The following is a 15,129-nucleotide window of genomic DNA, read 5'->3' as shown; positions in this document are numbered from 1 at the left end:
CTTAAAAGTAATATTGTTCTTTTGTCTTTAGTTTCCACTGGTAAGATGACTTTCACATCAAAGTATCCATAGTTCTATATTTTTGCACTTATGGATACAAAAATGCAACCAAATACATTTGCATACATAAGCATCAAACAGTATGCCATATAACAAATTTACAGTGACTTAAAATTTTCAGTAACTTAATAATATAGCTATCTTTTTTTTAATCATTTGACCATTTCACGCTTACCTTGCATAGCTTGGTAATATGTGGAATAGCTGCAAACTTTCACAGTAATAGTTACAATTGAATCTGATGTGTCTAATTAATTTTTAGTCCAACAAATTAGTTTTGTTCTTCATTACTCTCCACGGGAGAAAGACATTATATTTCATTATATTTTTTGTCTGCAAGAACAGTGGAGTGTTACAGGTCACACACATCTCTTGTCTATGCTCTAATTAGTCCAGCTGACACCATTGTTTCAAAAATACCAGCAGTGTAAGAATTAGTAATGCTCCTTGGGTAACATAAATATTACACTACATTAAATATAATATTTTATGGACCTTTTACATAAATGAGGGACAAATTTGCTTTTCTCTTTGTTCTATAAAGTATTTGTTTTCTTTTTAGTAGCTACTAGTAGTTAGGAAAATCACCAGATATGTGTATGTCTCCTATTGAAAATATGAGCTCATTTTAAATACGTTTTTTTTGACTATGTTTATATGAGTAATAATTAAGGGCAGATAGATTGGGAAGGTGAACCAAGTTTACTACAGAAGTGAATCTGGTTTTTAAATCTAGAATTTAACACAAAAGATATTTCAGAAATGGAATGTAAGTATGTACAAGAAAATGCTACCAGTTATAACAAACAAGCCTGCATTCTGATTGGCTTAGCAAAATAAGTTTCTTTCTTATTCGTAGTCCAGTCTAATATGTGTTAGCAGAATGGAGGGTGAGGTTTCTACACCACACAGTTACTCAGGGAACTTTGAGCCTTCTTATCAGTGGCTCTATTATCTCTTAGGGGGTCAGCATCCTCTACCAGATCCCGTGTTTCTATCCAACACATTAGGAAAGAGAGTGTTAAGTATTGTCTCAGCAGTACATAGGCGCAAGTATATATATCACTTGTGCCTATGTACTATCCGCCAATACTCAAAGTCACTTTGTTGCACTCAACTACAAGGGAGTCTGAGAAATGTAATCTAATTTTCTGCCCTGGAAGAAAGGAAAACTGTGCTAAACAAGTAACCTTTGGTTTGCAGGACTCACATCTAAACAATTTACAACCTACATCCCCAAAGTTACCTGAGTGGCTGGCTCGTAAAGTAACCCTTAGCCATACACAGGCCATAATTTTTGAGTCACAAACTACTGTGTTCCTATTAACCTCTTTACATACATCATCTCAAATAATCCTCCCAAATATATGACATAGACAAAACTGTTGCCAACTAACAGAAACAGGTACTCAAAAAGATTAAGTGCCTCACATAAGCTTACTGCTTACTTAGCTAGTAAGTGGCAGTGATGGTATTCAGACTCGTAACTTCAAAGACCATGCTCTTTCCAATATATTACAGTGCCATGATAACTAAAACACTGAAAATCACACATTCCTTTGATGTGATATGCTGAAATTTGCCATTTGTATTACGAGTACAATTTATTTTTAAAAAGTCTTCGATTAGTTGTTAGTAAGGTATGATATTGACATTAGAAATCACTTAATTCCCAGTATCCAAACTTCTTAATCTGTTAAATAAACACCTAAATCTTTGCTCTTCAGTGATATTATGATTCCATGAGTTTTAAACCTATTTAAAAATATGGATTAAGATTTGTTTAATTATCTCTGAGAGATCTAAATTGTCAAAACATGACTACTTCTAGAATAATCTTAGTCCAGATTTAAATGCACTGGTTAGCTACATAGACCTTAGAATTAATTTTAAAGTTGTCTTTTGAATTCAGCTTTAAAGTCGATTTTCAAATTAGTTTCAAATACTTTAAGTGAATACATGAGTTTTATGCTTTCATGACATTTTAATTATAGATACTAATATCTATGAAAGGATGTTTACATAATAGTCATTGTTTTATATAGTAATTTGAAAACATTCCAGAAAATTAAAGGATGTTTGATCAAAATAAGTTCCTTGGTAGAATATTAAGGGCAGTATTAAGTTACATATTTTGAATCATGAACATTTTAATTTGGACATTGCTGTAGAGGAAAGACAATTTGCAAATACCCTTTGCTGAATGTTGTAGTTGCTTGATTTTCTTTTAATGAGGCTATGTTAAAACACTCTTTACCTAATTAAAGAAAAGTTACTGTCATTTCAACCCTTACCACTTGTTTTAGTACTTATTTATAAGGAAATACATCAAGAAGCAGTTCTGAATATATTCATAGTCAACCAAAACATAAGGGAGCAGTGTTCTTAATCATATTTCAAACTCATAATTTTCTTCTTCTTCTGAAACTTATAAAATATCCTTATCAATAATTGTGACAGGCTCAGGGCACAACAAATATTACCTACTTTCAAAGGAGTTTTCTAATTTTCTGTGCCTTTGGTGCACTATGTAAGTATTCCTGTGTTTATTTTTGTATTAATATTTACTAAAACTACTGTTTCTTCCATAGGGGGACGTAATGAAGTTGTCATTACTGAAAACAATAACAGCATAACTGAACAAATCACTGATGTTGTGAAGCAACCAGCCTTTATAGCGGGGATTGGTGGTGCCTGCTGGGTAATTTTGATGGGTTTTAGCATCTGGTTGTATTGGCGAAGAAAGAAGAGAAAGGGACTCAGTAATTATGCTGGTAAGAGACTGTTTCCAGCTAAGAAAACCTCTTATCTTTGGGAATGTGTTGAAATGAAAGAGAAGGAATGAAATGGAATAACAAGTGAGTGAATGAATGAATGAATGTTTTTGGCTTGTTTTAAACACCTGCTCTATAAAATGCACTTATAAACAACAGGCTTTAATGCATTTCTCTTCACCATATCACATTATGACCATAAGGCAATCTTTTTGTTTGTATCTCCAATAAAGCATAACAGGAGTGCACACTGATAAATGCTTAACCATTTTTCCCAACTAGTTCTTCAAAACACGCACACACACACACACACACAGACTTTGCATGCTATGAAGCCATTGTTTGAGAAGTGGATTTAGTCAAGAGCGTTACTAAAATCCTCGGGAAAAAAAGAAATATTTGAAATACAGTTTTTAGTATTTCAAGATGCAGATTACAATAGGAAATGTCCCAGATGGAAAATACAAACAAGCAAAAAATTTCACCAGGATTAATAAGACTGATGAGGCATGAATAAGGTGATTTAATAGTCACTTAAATAAGATGGCTATTTCAAGGTGACCAATCAACATTTTAGAAGGAAGAAAAAGGAGAAGGAAAAGAAGCAGAAGAGAAAGAAGATCCTAGATGTTTACAAAAATGTTTTCTTTTTAGAATCCAAAGCAGAATTTCAAAGATGTCCGAAATTGTGGCCTTCAAAATATTTCCAACGAAGAGAGAAAGAGCAAGCAAGAAAGAAAATGATAAAGTCAGTAATTGAAAGAATGGACTCAATACTGAGGCTATGTTCAATAACAATTTTGATTACAATTCACTTTAAGTATTTTCTCTAACAACAGCAATCACACAAAGAAATTGTCTTACAATATTTCACACTTTATAGAATTCACAAGGGAACAATTTTAATTTAACCTTATCCTATAAACACTTAAGAATTTTTTGAGGCATTTTATTCAACCTTCTGTTTCTAATTTTAGCTTTGGTAAGAAGCATAAATGTCTTAATAACTGATTTTGACAGAGGCTTCATTGCTTATTAAGCTTATAAGCTGTTGTAGCTTGTAGGCTTCTAAGCTGCCAAGAATGTCTAAATAGTGCAAAATGAAAGGAGTAGCACCCACTTGGTTGTGTTGCTTGTTGTTTGACAGCATTTAAATATGATTATTTGATTATAACATTGTGGCTCATGTCCATATCTTATGAAAATAAAGTTTATTAGGTACTAGTTACAATAAATTCCCAGGTGTAGAGGAAGTGGTCGAGTGTGTCTGTTGAAAAGGGGTTTCCATGCTTTGCGACTTGCTATTGCTCCGCCATTCTCATTTCTCATTGGTTGCTGATGCCTGCTTTCTTATGCTTTGCCATCTGAGTGCTATGTCATCACACCAGTGAGGGATTGATTCTTCCCAGAAAGGGATGCTGGGAGATAACTGCTGAGTGTCAGAGTCCTGAACATTAATGATACTTTAATGTGCCTTGAAAGTATTGTCCGTCAACCCATCTGTTTAATCAATCACCATGTTACGTTTCATCTCTGTGACACACTCATATAAATCATATAAAACATAAGGAAGAACTGATTTAATTCAGGGACTATTTTGTGTTTATCCCTTTGCTTTACTTTAGTGAAAATAATAAAAGATTGACTCTGCTAGTCACTTCAGTGCAAAGTTCTAAGATGGATACCCACATTTGGAATGTTGCGTTGTCACTCTCCGTACTTCGCTCACTCACTCCTTGTAAACAACAGGTCTGTCGTAATTAGTAGGTTTGTGCTTTTAGTAAAAGTATGTCAGACAGACTTTTTTTTTCCTCTTCTTTTTTTTTTAACAGCAGTTCTTTGCAAAACCTGTGCATTTAATTTAAAAATGTCTGCCGGTCTTTGAGCTTGACAAGAATACTACATTTCCTATTATTATTTCTCATGGTGATTGATATCCATCTGCTGTAGAAGAACTGCTAACTCTGAAGGTGCTATGCCCTTCAAATATTTTGGAATAAGGCCAAGCCAGAGAACAGCCTTTCGAAACCTTTATACTTAATTGATAGATGGCTGACTCTCAGAGTGGATTCACCTTCAGCTAACAATTTGCCTTCCAGCAACTGCTGTTCTCTTCTTCTAGGCAAGAAGCAAATGAAAACCCAAATCACAGGTTCCTAGCATTGCATATCTGACTTGGTGATATTTCTACACATTTCTCTCCATAAATATCCTGTCCTCCACCTTCTAAAGTTTTCATATTCTTATCCCTATACAACTTAGAGAATATGGAGATTTTAAATAGGAATGATTAATGGAGCGTGTATTTCTCATATGTCTAAATTTCTGATATTTCATGCATGAGCTAATGATCCATTTTAAGAGCACAGAGATTTCATATGGGGCTATTTTTCTCTGAAATGCGTTATAAAAATTCTAGAAAATATGCTCTATTTGTGCGAGTTCTGTTTATATTTTGGTTTCCATAAAAATTTCTCTGGGAATCTTATGAATTATACAACTATGGAAACTAAACCAGTAAAGTAAAACAATGTAATTTTACTCAGAAGATGAAAAGCCTAACATTTCCACTTTTTCACTACATGGTAATGTCTGTATAATCTCAAAACTTTATTGTTAATTCATATAGCAGTAATAATTTTTTTCCAAATGAACAAAAAGTCTACTTTCAGATCAGTATTTAAATTAATTTATAACATAAGATACTTCATTTGTTTCAAACCCCAATTGTGATCTTGGATTATACTTAAACGTCTGATGCAATTTACATATATTAGGAGATGTGCATTTAATAAAGCTAGATTGACCCCAAGTAGATTTATAAAGCAGATGAAGTCTGATTTCAACATTTCCTTTTTCCTACTTCATTCAGGGTTTCTCCTTAACAGCTAGAAGTAAAACAAGGAAGATTTTAACTAGTGGGGACTCATATAAATTTCAGGGAGATATCTTCCACTCACCCTATGTAGGCAAGATCTAATCCACTGACTTTTATTGTGGCTAGTCTTTGACTCTCCATCATGTAGAAAATTCAATTTGAGTGCTTAGAAGGAAGGGAAAAAACCCTTGTTGATCTTGTTTTTATGTGTCAGAGGATTTAACATATTTATCATGGAACACCAGTGGATTAACACCTTAGATTGTAACAGCAACTGTCAGGAATCAAATGCAAACTTGTGCATTTAGATGATCTGAGAGGAGAATTTGTCCTGAACATGTTTTGTTTCTTTACATAGCAGAAAGTGGAGATCTCCTCAGGCCAATGTTACCACTAGCTTCATATTTTATTTTTTCGTATTTATCCTTTATTTAAATTCTTCAGACATGAACACGCACCACAGGTTTGCACAGGGCACAAAGAAGGGCACTGGAACAAAAAATGTACCCCCATTCCTCATATTCCACGTGAAATCATTAATCATTGTATAATTTTCTAGAGCAACATGCGCTGTTATTTATCTCAATCTTCATTGAGCACTAACAGTCTACTTGTCACTGCATGTGAGGTTCATGACTGCTAGAATTCACTACCTGGGTTGTTATAGGGTGAAATAGAATTGTAAAGAGATTTGGGCAGAAAATACGGAAAATATCAGATCATTTTTGAATCTAGAGTAAATGTTTGATCATAGTATTTGTGAATAGAAAAATGAACAACACGTTTGAAAAAAAACCATGTAGCTCTCATGAAGATTCTATACAGCTGTATTATGTATACATATCTCCATATTATAGTTCTCCTGAAGGCTACATGACTCTTTTCAAACTTCACAATTTTTGTCATCCACTTTTTAATGGAAGTAAATATATCTCCACTTTTAAAGTGGTGAGTTATAATTTATGAATATTACCTCTGAAAATAATAGATTTTATGAAACTCAGTAAATATAAACAATTTAATGAGTGAGCAAATTATGAAATGCTAAACACTTCATAAGTAGGTTTTAAAACTGTTGGTGAATATAATTTATTTGACAAAACTATCCAAAGACAGTTTAAGATTTGATGGAATTTTTATACTATGATTATGTGGGCTGAGTTAATGCTTATTAAAAGAGGATTAATCTAAATTCATATTTGAAAAATAGCTTATCAGAAAAGGGAATGAGGTTTGGCTGGCAACATTAAAGTTTCCATTTGGAGGAGGAAAATGTGGTCCAATAGAGATAGGCTCTCTGAAAGCTTCCTTACCTCAAAATGTCAATTTACCACGTAGTTATGTTTCCTTTCCTTCTCAGTTCTAGCATGCATGAGATTAGGATTAATCCTGCCAGATAATAGTAGAGGTACTTTGTGTATGATATAAACTTGCAAAATCTCTTTACCTTACATCCTTTGTAAATATCGCAATAAATTCAGAATATTCGATGTAATTCGAAAACACTGAAGTTTGTGGTTTTGGAAACCTTAACACTATTCAGTCAGTTTTAGCTGAAAACTCCTATACAGGGGCCAGCCCCATGGCTTAGTGGTTAAGTGCGCGCGCTCCGTTACTGGTGGCCGGGGTTCGGATCCCGGGCGTGCACTGATGCACTGCTTGTCCGGCCATGCTGAGGCCGCGTCCCACATACAGCAACTAGAAGGATGTGCAGCTAAGACATACAACTATCTAGTGGGGCTTTGGGGAAAAAAAGGAGGAGGATTGGCAATAGTGTTAGCTCAGGGCCGCTCTTCCTCAGCAAAAAGAGGAGGATTGGCATGGATGTTAGCTCAGGGCTGATCTTTCTCACAAAAAAAAAAAAAGACTCCCTGAAAGTTCTTAATTTTTGATGCTAGCAGAAACTCCTGGTAAGGATTCACAGAAATTTCAAATTTATCTCTGATAAATACCAAGTTACTACACTGGGATTATCAAAATCATGACTAGAGCAAGATTGTCCAACCACCTATCCTCCCCACCCTCTCGCTTTCAGCTTCGAGGTAGTTCAACATCTCTTTGAAATGTTGAAAAGCTCTTTCAAAACAGCTTTCAATTGGCTGTGGCATTTGTTTTTATGTTTCTTTTCTCCGCACAAAAAAAGTGCTGATCAAAACACCAAAGGTGACTTCCACTTCAGTTTTAATGGTTCATCCTTATTTCTCATCTGCTTTTAATCTCATGGGCTAATGGAACTCAGTTACTTTTGGTTTACCTTTCAAAATGGAGCAAATCTGAAAGTTTTAGAGCATGGGATATAAAGGAAATTTTAAAAAGTCTCCTCTTTTTTCCTTGCTTTGAAAAGAAAACTAAGCAACTTTATTAGGATAAGAGTGTTTTCTTTCTTTTTGTTTTTTTCTGATAGAAACATAAAAAATGGAAGATTCTCATGTATACCAAATGATGTCTATAGGCCATTTTAGGTTAGTCGTGTATTTACAGGATGTACTGTGTATTTTTGCCTTTGTATATTTGGTGTGCAGAGATACATTTTATGAGGAATTCACCCTTGCTTAGGATGTAGAAGTTAAGTACAACTCAATTTTTGTGCCTCTGTTTCAGTTGTTCTTTTTCTAATATTATGCATTGCTCTGTCAGTAACAGAAAGTTTGGGTGGGGAAAACAGAGCATCTAAATTAGGGAGAAATACATAGCTTCTCCCCACATACCTCCTAAACAGCACAATTGGAGGTGTAGTCTGCCAACGCCTGCTTATTTGCATATTCACAATGATATTCACAACATTATCTTAACTCTCTTTTAGCGAAGTAAGACAATCACTTGGTAGTCCATTAACAAAACCACATAACTCGAAAGTCACATCAGATGGAAAGCTAATTAACTGTACTGTTTTCACATTTTGCGGGGATTTTTTCCCCTAATCAAGCCTTTATTTAATACCTTCAGTGCTCAATTTTTTTCATTAATTGTTTCAGATTAATTCTTTTTGTTGTTGTTGTTGAAAGCAGTTATTAAAGGGACCCAATGTGGTGTGGACACACTGCTGATTCCTGATTCCCAGCACTTAAGCGAGCCATCAGGAAGCAGAATAATGACCAGTATTGTTTGATTTTCTCTGAGGAACTGTCCCCGGCCTGGCCTGGGCAGACGCAAAGGTTATGGCAAGATTGTTTGATAATGCATTTGAGATGTTACCTGAAAAATTGATAAGGCAGTACACTTCATGTGCCAGCAAGATGATCCTAAAAGCATTGCCTCATGAAGTCCTGATGGACCCTTGGAATTATTATCATATCACCTAATTGTCATGTCATGACTGATATATCATTAGACGACCTTAGGAAAGGGACTGGGGAACTGCATTTGGAAATTTACAAAATTTAAAGAGTGATCATATTTAACAGTGCAAACTTGAGGGGCAGATGAATTATAGAGAGATTATTCAAATTAAAAATCAGATTATTTACTGGGGCTGGCCCAGTGGCATAGCGGTTAAGTTTGCGTGCTCCACTTTGGTGGCCTGGGGTTCGCAGGTTCAGATCCCAGGCACAGACCAACACACTGCTTGTCAAGCTATGCTGTGGTAGCGTCCCATATAAAGTAGAGGAAGATGGACACAGATGTTAGCCCAGGGCCAATCTTCCTCAGCAAAAAGAGGAGGATTGGCAACGAATGTTAGCTCAGGGCTAATCTTCCTCACACACACACAAAAAAGAAAGTATTTACTACATGTATACTTTAAGTAGCAATATGTCCTCAGTTTATTTAAAATATGCATCTGTTGATAAAATTTTCAGTTATTTTTACCTTTACTCACTAAGTAAAGAAACCATAGGAAATATAATCAATATATTCAAAAGATAGGATATGTTGGGTTCACATCTCCGAAATGGTATTTTTTTCCTTCAGTGATTGGTTGGCTCAGTGATTGGTTTAGCTGATCCCTGTTAATTTTGGTTATACTTGCAGTTGAGAAATTCATAATCTTCTAAACACAAAATTTTTTTCCATGATTTTCTAGTTCGGTCATTTAGTGGCAAAACTTGACCCAAACTAGTGTGAAACTGTTTATAGACTTTATCCCAGTAACCATGAATGTTCATATTTCACTGCAAAAATATTAAGTAACTTTGAACATAGTTGCCACCTCAGACCCTCTGTGTATTATGCACCATATTGCCTTTCTTAGATCTGAAACATTTTGAATTCCAAATCTGTTTTACTGCAGAGGTTTTTGAGAAGGGGTGATGGACATGAACTGATATTTACGTTCTTCGGCCAGTCCTTGAAACTCACTTTCTTCGGCCAGTCCTTGAAACTCACTTTCATGTTGTTAGTTTTGAGGAATGGAATCTAGCGACTGAAGGGAGTGGATTCTCCAGCCTGTGGCTCTACTGGATGGTTGTTGATCTTATTAATAAGTTTCACAGTTTTATAAAGGACTTGAGTTTTGTAATCATTACATACAATTGGAGCATATTAAGTATCAATTATTTGAAGGTTTCATTTTCATGAGGGTTGGATGATGAAACAAAGTACTCAATACGTTATTCTCTATTCATTACAGTTCATGTCTGTTGTAACTGTAGTTGTTCAACTCAGTGTGCTTATCAGTGCCCCTAAAAATACCTGTGAGTGTCAGAAATATGTCATCAATCAGGACCTGTTTTGCTTGTTTTACTGGAAGGATGGTGTTATCTGTTTGAACTATTCTGTTTCAGTTTCTTTATGTGCATTTTGCATTATGACTTCTAATTAGGGCACCTATTATTTAAGATTCAATGTCATGATTTGATAATTTCCCAGTAATGCATGTGGATCTTCTAATACTTCTCTTTCTCTCTCTCTCGCTCTCTCTCTCTCTCTATATATATATACACACACACCAATTATAAGCATTTTTGACATCCAAACAAAAATTGCCCCTTTGACTTAACCATACATTTGGCCTGAAGAATTTTAAAATGTCTTATTAAAGTTGGAGCATATGATGCCTTTGCCCTGGGTCAAACCAATGCTTCTTAGTCTCTGTACAATTATGTTAATTATATTTTGTTAAAATTCCCAGAGGCATCAGTCCTAAACTAAGGGCCAATATGTAGTTGTTATTAATCGCAATTAATATTGACTACTTGTGTGTGTATGTCTTTCTTTTTTTCACAGTTACATTTCAAAGAGGAGATGGAGGACTAATGAGCAATGGAAGGTACGCTAAGGAGTTTTTTTTATTATTATTTTTAATCAGGACTGGGGAAACTAGAGTAAGCGGCTATTATTGTAATAAACGATCACTTACAAGTCTGAGAATTCTAGGAGGAATTAAATGACTTACCACAATGTTTAATGATCTATCTGTTGTACACTTTAGAGGAATCAAGTCCAGATGTTTCATATCTCCCAGATGCCCCTGAAGAAATTAGTAGTAAATATCACAAGGAATGTGTTCATTTGTTAGCAGGATGTTTATTGCATTAATTAGACATTAGCAAATGAAGTTGCTGTTGTTTAAGACTCCTTATTGGCTCTCCCTAAATTGCCGTGAGTGAACAATTACACATAATCGATCACAAAGTAAATGATTCATGGATGATGAATAGGCTGTAGATTGATAAGACTAGATTCCACAACTTTGGATACTCAACTGAAATTGATAAAAGCTGATAACAAACCCATATATCCTCATCTATTTTCCCTTTGCCAATATGGAGATTGTAATTAGGCTCTGGTAATAACTTCCAATCTCCCATTTAATCAATATTTTAGCAAAAAGAGATTAGGTCTAATGAGAGCTAGTGGATGTAGCAAGAAAGCATTTGGATCTTCTTATTGCAGTTTCCATAGAAACACGTTTCTCATAGGGATTATACCAGAAAGGGTCTATCAAAAAAAGTACGATGATTATAGATGTTGCTGTTTCTTTGTAAATATGTTGATAATCTGGAAAGGAATCAGAATCCCATCTTTTATATTAAAGATGGGAATTCTCTATTAAATATGATGTAAAGGAAGTTTTCCTCGTAGACTCTATGCATGTGCTGGATCAGATCACAGTGGATCTTTTATTATCTTAAAAAAATTTAATATACCCCTAATATTTTGCAATTTGGAGAACTTGGAAATGTGCTATTGATGGAACAGTATAAATACTGTTTATTAATTTCCCTCAAGTTGCTTGCCTCTAAATCAAGCATGAGGGCTTATAATACAGGTTACAGCCTACAGGGGACAGATAAATATGGGCGCTGCAGGAATCAAGGAAGCAATAGCCCAAAGTCCTGGAAATGGCTGATACTGAGCAGTCACTCTGAGCAATTGTTCCCTCGAGGTGCCAATTTATCATCATACCTTGTTTTGGGATCCTGCTATGTTACCGATTCCCACAAGTTTCAGTGCAGGTGACTGAATTCGTTTGGATGTCAGCAGAATCCCGGGCAGGGCGCTTTTGCTTCCACTGACAGAGTTGATCCATATGTAGCCTTAATGAACTGCTGAACTTCCTTAATTCTTGAGAGCCTACACATTTCAATTTGAAGTGAGTTAAAATCTCCTTAAATTCTTGAATCCATTTTAGTGCATGAGACAGGTGTCCAAATCTCTCATTGAGCCCTGTGGGTTGATTTCCTTTTAATTTCTGTTTTAGCCGTCCAGGTCTTCTAAATGCTGGTGATCCCAATTATCCATGGCTTGCTGATTCATGGCCAGCCACGAGCTTGCCAGTAAACAATAGCAATAGCGGCCCAAATGAGATTGGGAATTTTGGGCGTGGAGGTAAGTTGTGTTTTTCAAAATTTTGTTATTTGTTATTTATTTTCCAGCTTTCCTAGATTTTTTTTTAAAAAAACGTGCTAAAGACTATTTTCTTCCATAATTAAAATTAGTGAAGCATGTGTGCTGTACATTTGCTAAATATTTTATTATAAAACTACTGAGTCCATATTACCTTAAGTAAAACTAAGCTTTTAAGGAAGTCATTACTAACCAAGAAGATAAATATTCATAATACCTTTAGTTTTTAGGACGATTAGTACACTGTTACTAAACTAGGCCTTATGATTTTAGACTAGTCATTTCGCTTCTTTATTTTTTTAGAGGCATGAATTTTGAAGCAATACCTGTTTTTGAACTTTTTTTTTTTTGAGGAAGATTGGCGCTGTGCTAACATCTGTTGCCAATCTTCCTCTTTTTCTTTTTTCTCCCCAAAGCCCCAGCACATAGCTGTGTATCATAGTTGTAGAGTTGTAGCTCTTCTATATGGGATGCTGCCTCAGTGTGGCTTGATGAGTGGTGAGTAGGTCTGCGCCCAGGCTCCAAACCGGCGAACCCTGGGCCACCCAAGCAGAGCATGTGACCTTAACCGCTATGCCGCCGGGCCGGCCCTGTCATTTCACTTCTCTAAATCTCATTCGACATGTATTTATTGATCATGTCCTGTGTTCTGTGGCAGACAGTAAAAATATAATATTGATATAAAGAGAGATGGTCCTTACCCTCATATAATATATCATATAAGGAGTAGACACAAATAAATATAAGAACATGTTTTGAGAGAACTTTCCTGTAGTTCTGCAATTGATAACTGGTACCCCCAAATGAAAGACAAAAGGATGCTAAGTAGCTGACATGCCAAAGTCTCCAGAATTTGGTGCCAGGGTCCTCTCCATAGTTCTTCATAAGGAGACAGAATTGGACCTACTATAAATAATTACCATCTCCTTCCCTCCACCTTTTCATCCAGTCGATAGGAGGGCAATGAGCTTAGAGAAAGATGAGACTAGAGACGGCTCTGGTCCCAGTGTTCGGTTTGTCAGATATATATTTTCCACTGGCAGAAGGTTGTGCAGACAGGAAATGAACTGAAGTTGTCTTGACAGTACCCCACACGAAAGAGTTCCCATTGGGAGTAAGAAAGTTCTATGAATGGAGTGTTATTTAAGTAGATATCTGAAGGAGAGGTAAGGATTAGTCAAAAGTGTATGGAGGAGGGCCGGCCCCATAGCTTAGTGGTTAAGTGCACGCGCTCTGCTACTGGCGGCCTGGGTTCGGATCCTGGGCGCGCACCGACGCACTGCTTCTCCGGCCATGCTAAGGCCGTGTCCCACATGCAGCAACTAGAAGGATGTGCAACTATGACATATAACTATCTACTGGGGCTTTGGGGAGAAAAAGGAGGAGGATTGGCAATAGATGTTAGCTCAGAGCCGGTCTTCCTCAGCAAAAAGAGGAGGATTAGCACGGATATTAGCTCAGGGCTGATCTCCCTCACCAAAAAAAAAAAAAAAAATGTATGGAGGAGAAACTACCACATTTTAAGTTCCACAAATAAAGAGAGACATTGGCCTATTTGAGAAATGTAAGAATTTCCTAATGACTTGAGTATAAAGTGCAAGGCAGCAGAGGAGGAAGGAAATACAGAGGGACAGATAACCGAGGGCCTTCAAAGCTACATAAAGACTTTAAACTTTGTCTAAGAGGGTAATCAGAAACCATTGATGGATTTAGAAGAGGTGAATACTAGGATCCAAGTCCTGTTTTAAGTCATCCAGCCTGCTGCTGGGTGGAGAATGGAGTTTGAGTGGAAAATTGGGGTGATTAATTAGGAGACTAGTGCTGTAATACAGGAAAGTTTGGATGAATCCACTGGAGGATTTCTACACTTCTAGGTGGAATTAATGCAGGAGACCCAGAGCTGAGTTTATCTCTTGAGTCCATTGTAAGCCTCAGTGGTGGATTTCACATGTATGAGTGTATAAACATATTGACTTAGAAGAATAATCATGGATATTAGTATTTTCTCCTCACAAATTAAGTACCAATGCATGTTTGAATATAATTAAAATAATATTTCAAATAATAAAGTTACTAATTATTGCATAAGTCTGCATTCTGTCAATACCAACTATAAGAAGGGGAGCTCCCTCCCATTCTCCAAGTAAAATACAGAAAATAACCATCCCTACCTCATAGGTGTATAACGTGGATTAAACAGATGACTATACAAAGCTTGATACACAATCAGTGCCCAAAAGGCGTCATTGGAGTAAAAGAGAGAATAGATAAGTTGTATGACTCCTCAGCTATCACTTTACCATGGGTAGGTTCTGTACCTGAGCATCTCCTCACCAGGAAAGCAGAACACTGCTCCCTGCCCCACCCGGACTGATGTTGTCAAAAGAAATGCTGTTTCCAAAGCTTTTATGAATCAAGGAATAGCTGCCCCTTTTGCTTGTTGTATTTGTATTGGACTAGCACACCGTTCTATCTTTATATCAAGAAATAAATGCCTAAAGATGGAGAAAATCTTTTGGTTTTTTTTTTTTTTTTTTTTTCAGTTTCTAGTAGGTTACACTAAACTCTAAAATGTTAACAAGTGCCGGTCAGACAACCTAAAGCACTAAGGATGGGCCGGTGTGGCCAGTG

At 35.9% G+C, this 15,129-nt stretch overlaps 1 protein-coding gene across 8 annotated transcripts in view; it reads left to right on the top strand.

The window, feature by feature from the left end:
• ROBO2 (roundabout guidance receptor 2) overlaps positions 1-15,129 on the top strand; it is a 571,268-nt gene that overhangs the window by 507,376 nt on the left and 48,763 nt on the right. For all 8 annotated transcript variants that reach the window (XM_058570694.1, XM_058570692.1, XM_058570693.1 and 5 more), the window contains 3 exons: positions 2,652-2,834; positions 10,876-10,918; positions 12,353-12,480. In XM_058570694.1, coding sequence (XP_058426677.1) covers positions 2,652-2,834; positions 10,876-10,918; positions 12,353-12,480 — 354 coding nt within the window. The remainder of the gene's footprint in view (positions 1-2,651; positions 2,835-10,875; positions 10,919-12,352; positions 12,481-15,129) is intronic.

Source organism: Diceros bicornis, chromosome 27, assembly GCF_020826845.1.
Source record: "Diceros bicornis minor isolate mBicDic1 chromosome 27, mDicBic1.mat.cur, whole genome shotgun sequence".
NCBI classification, from domain to species: domain Eukaryota; kingdom Metazoa; phylum Chordata; class Mammalia; order Perissodactyla; family Rhinocerotidae; genus Diceros; species Diceros bicornis.
The sequence above is the reverse complement of the archived record's forward strand: the minus strand, read 5'-3'. Positions and strand labels throughout refer to the sequence as shown.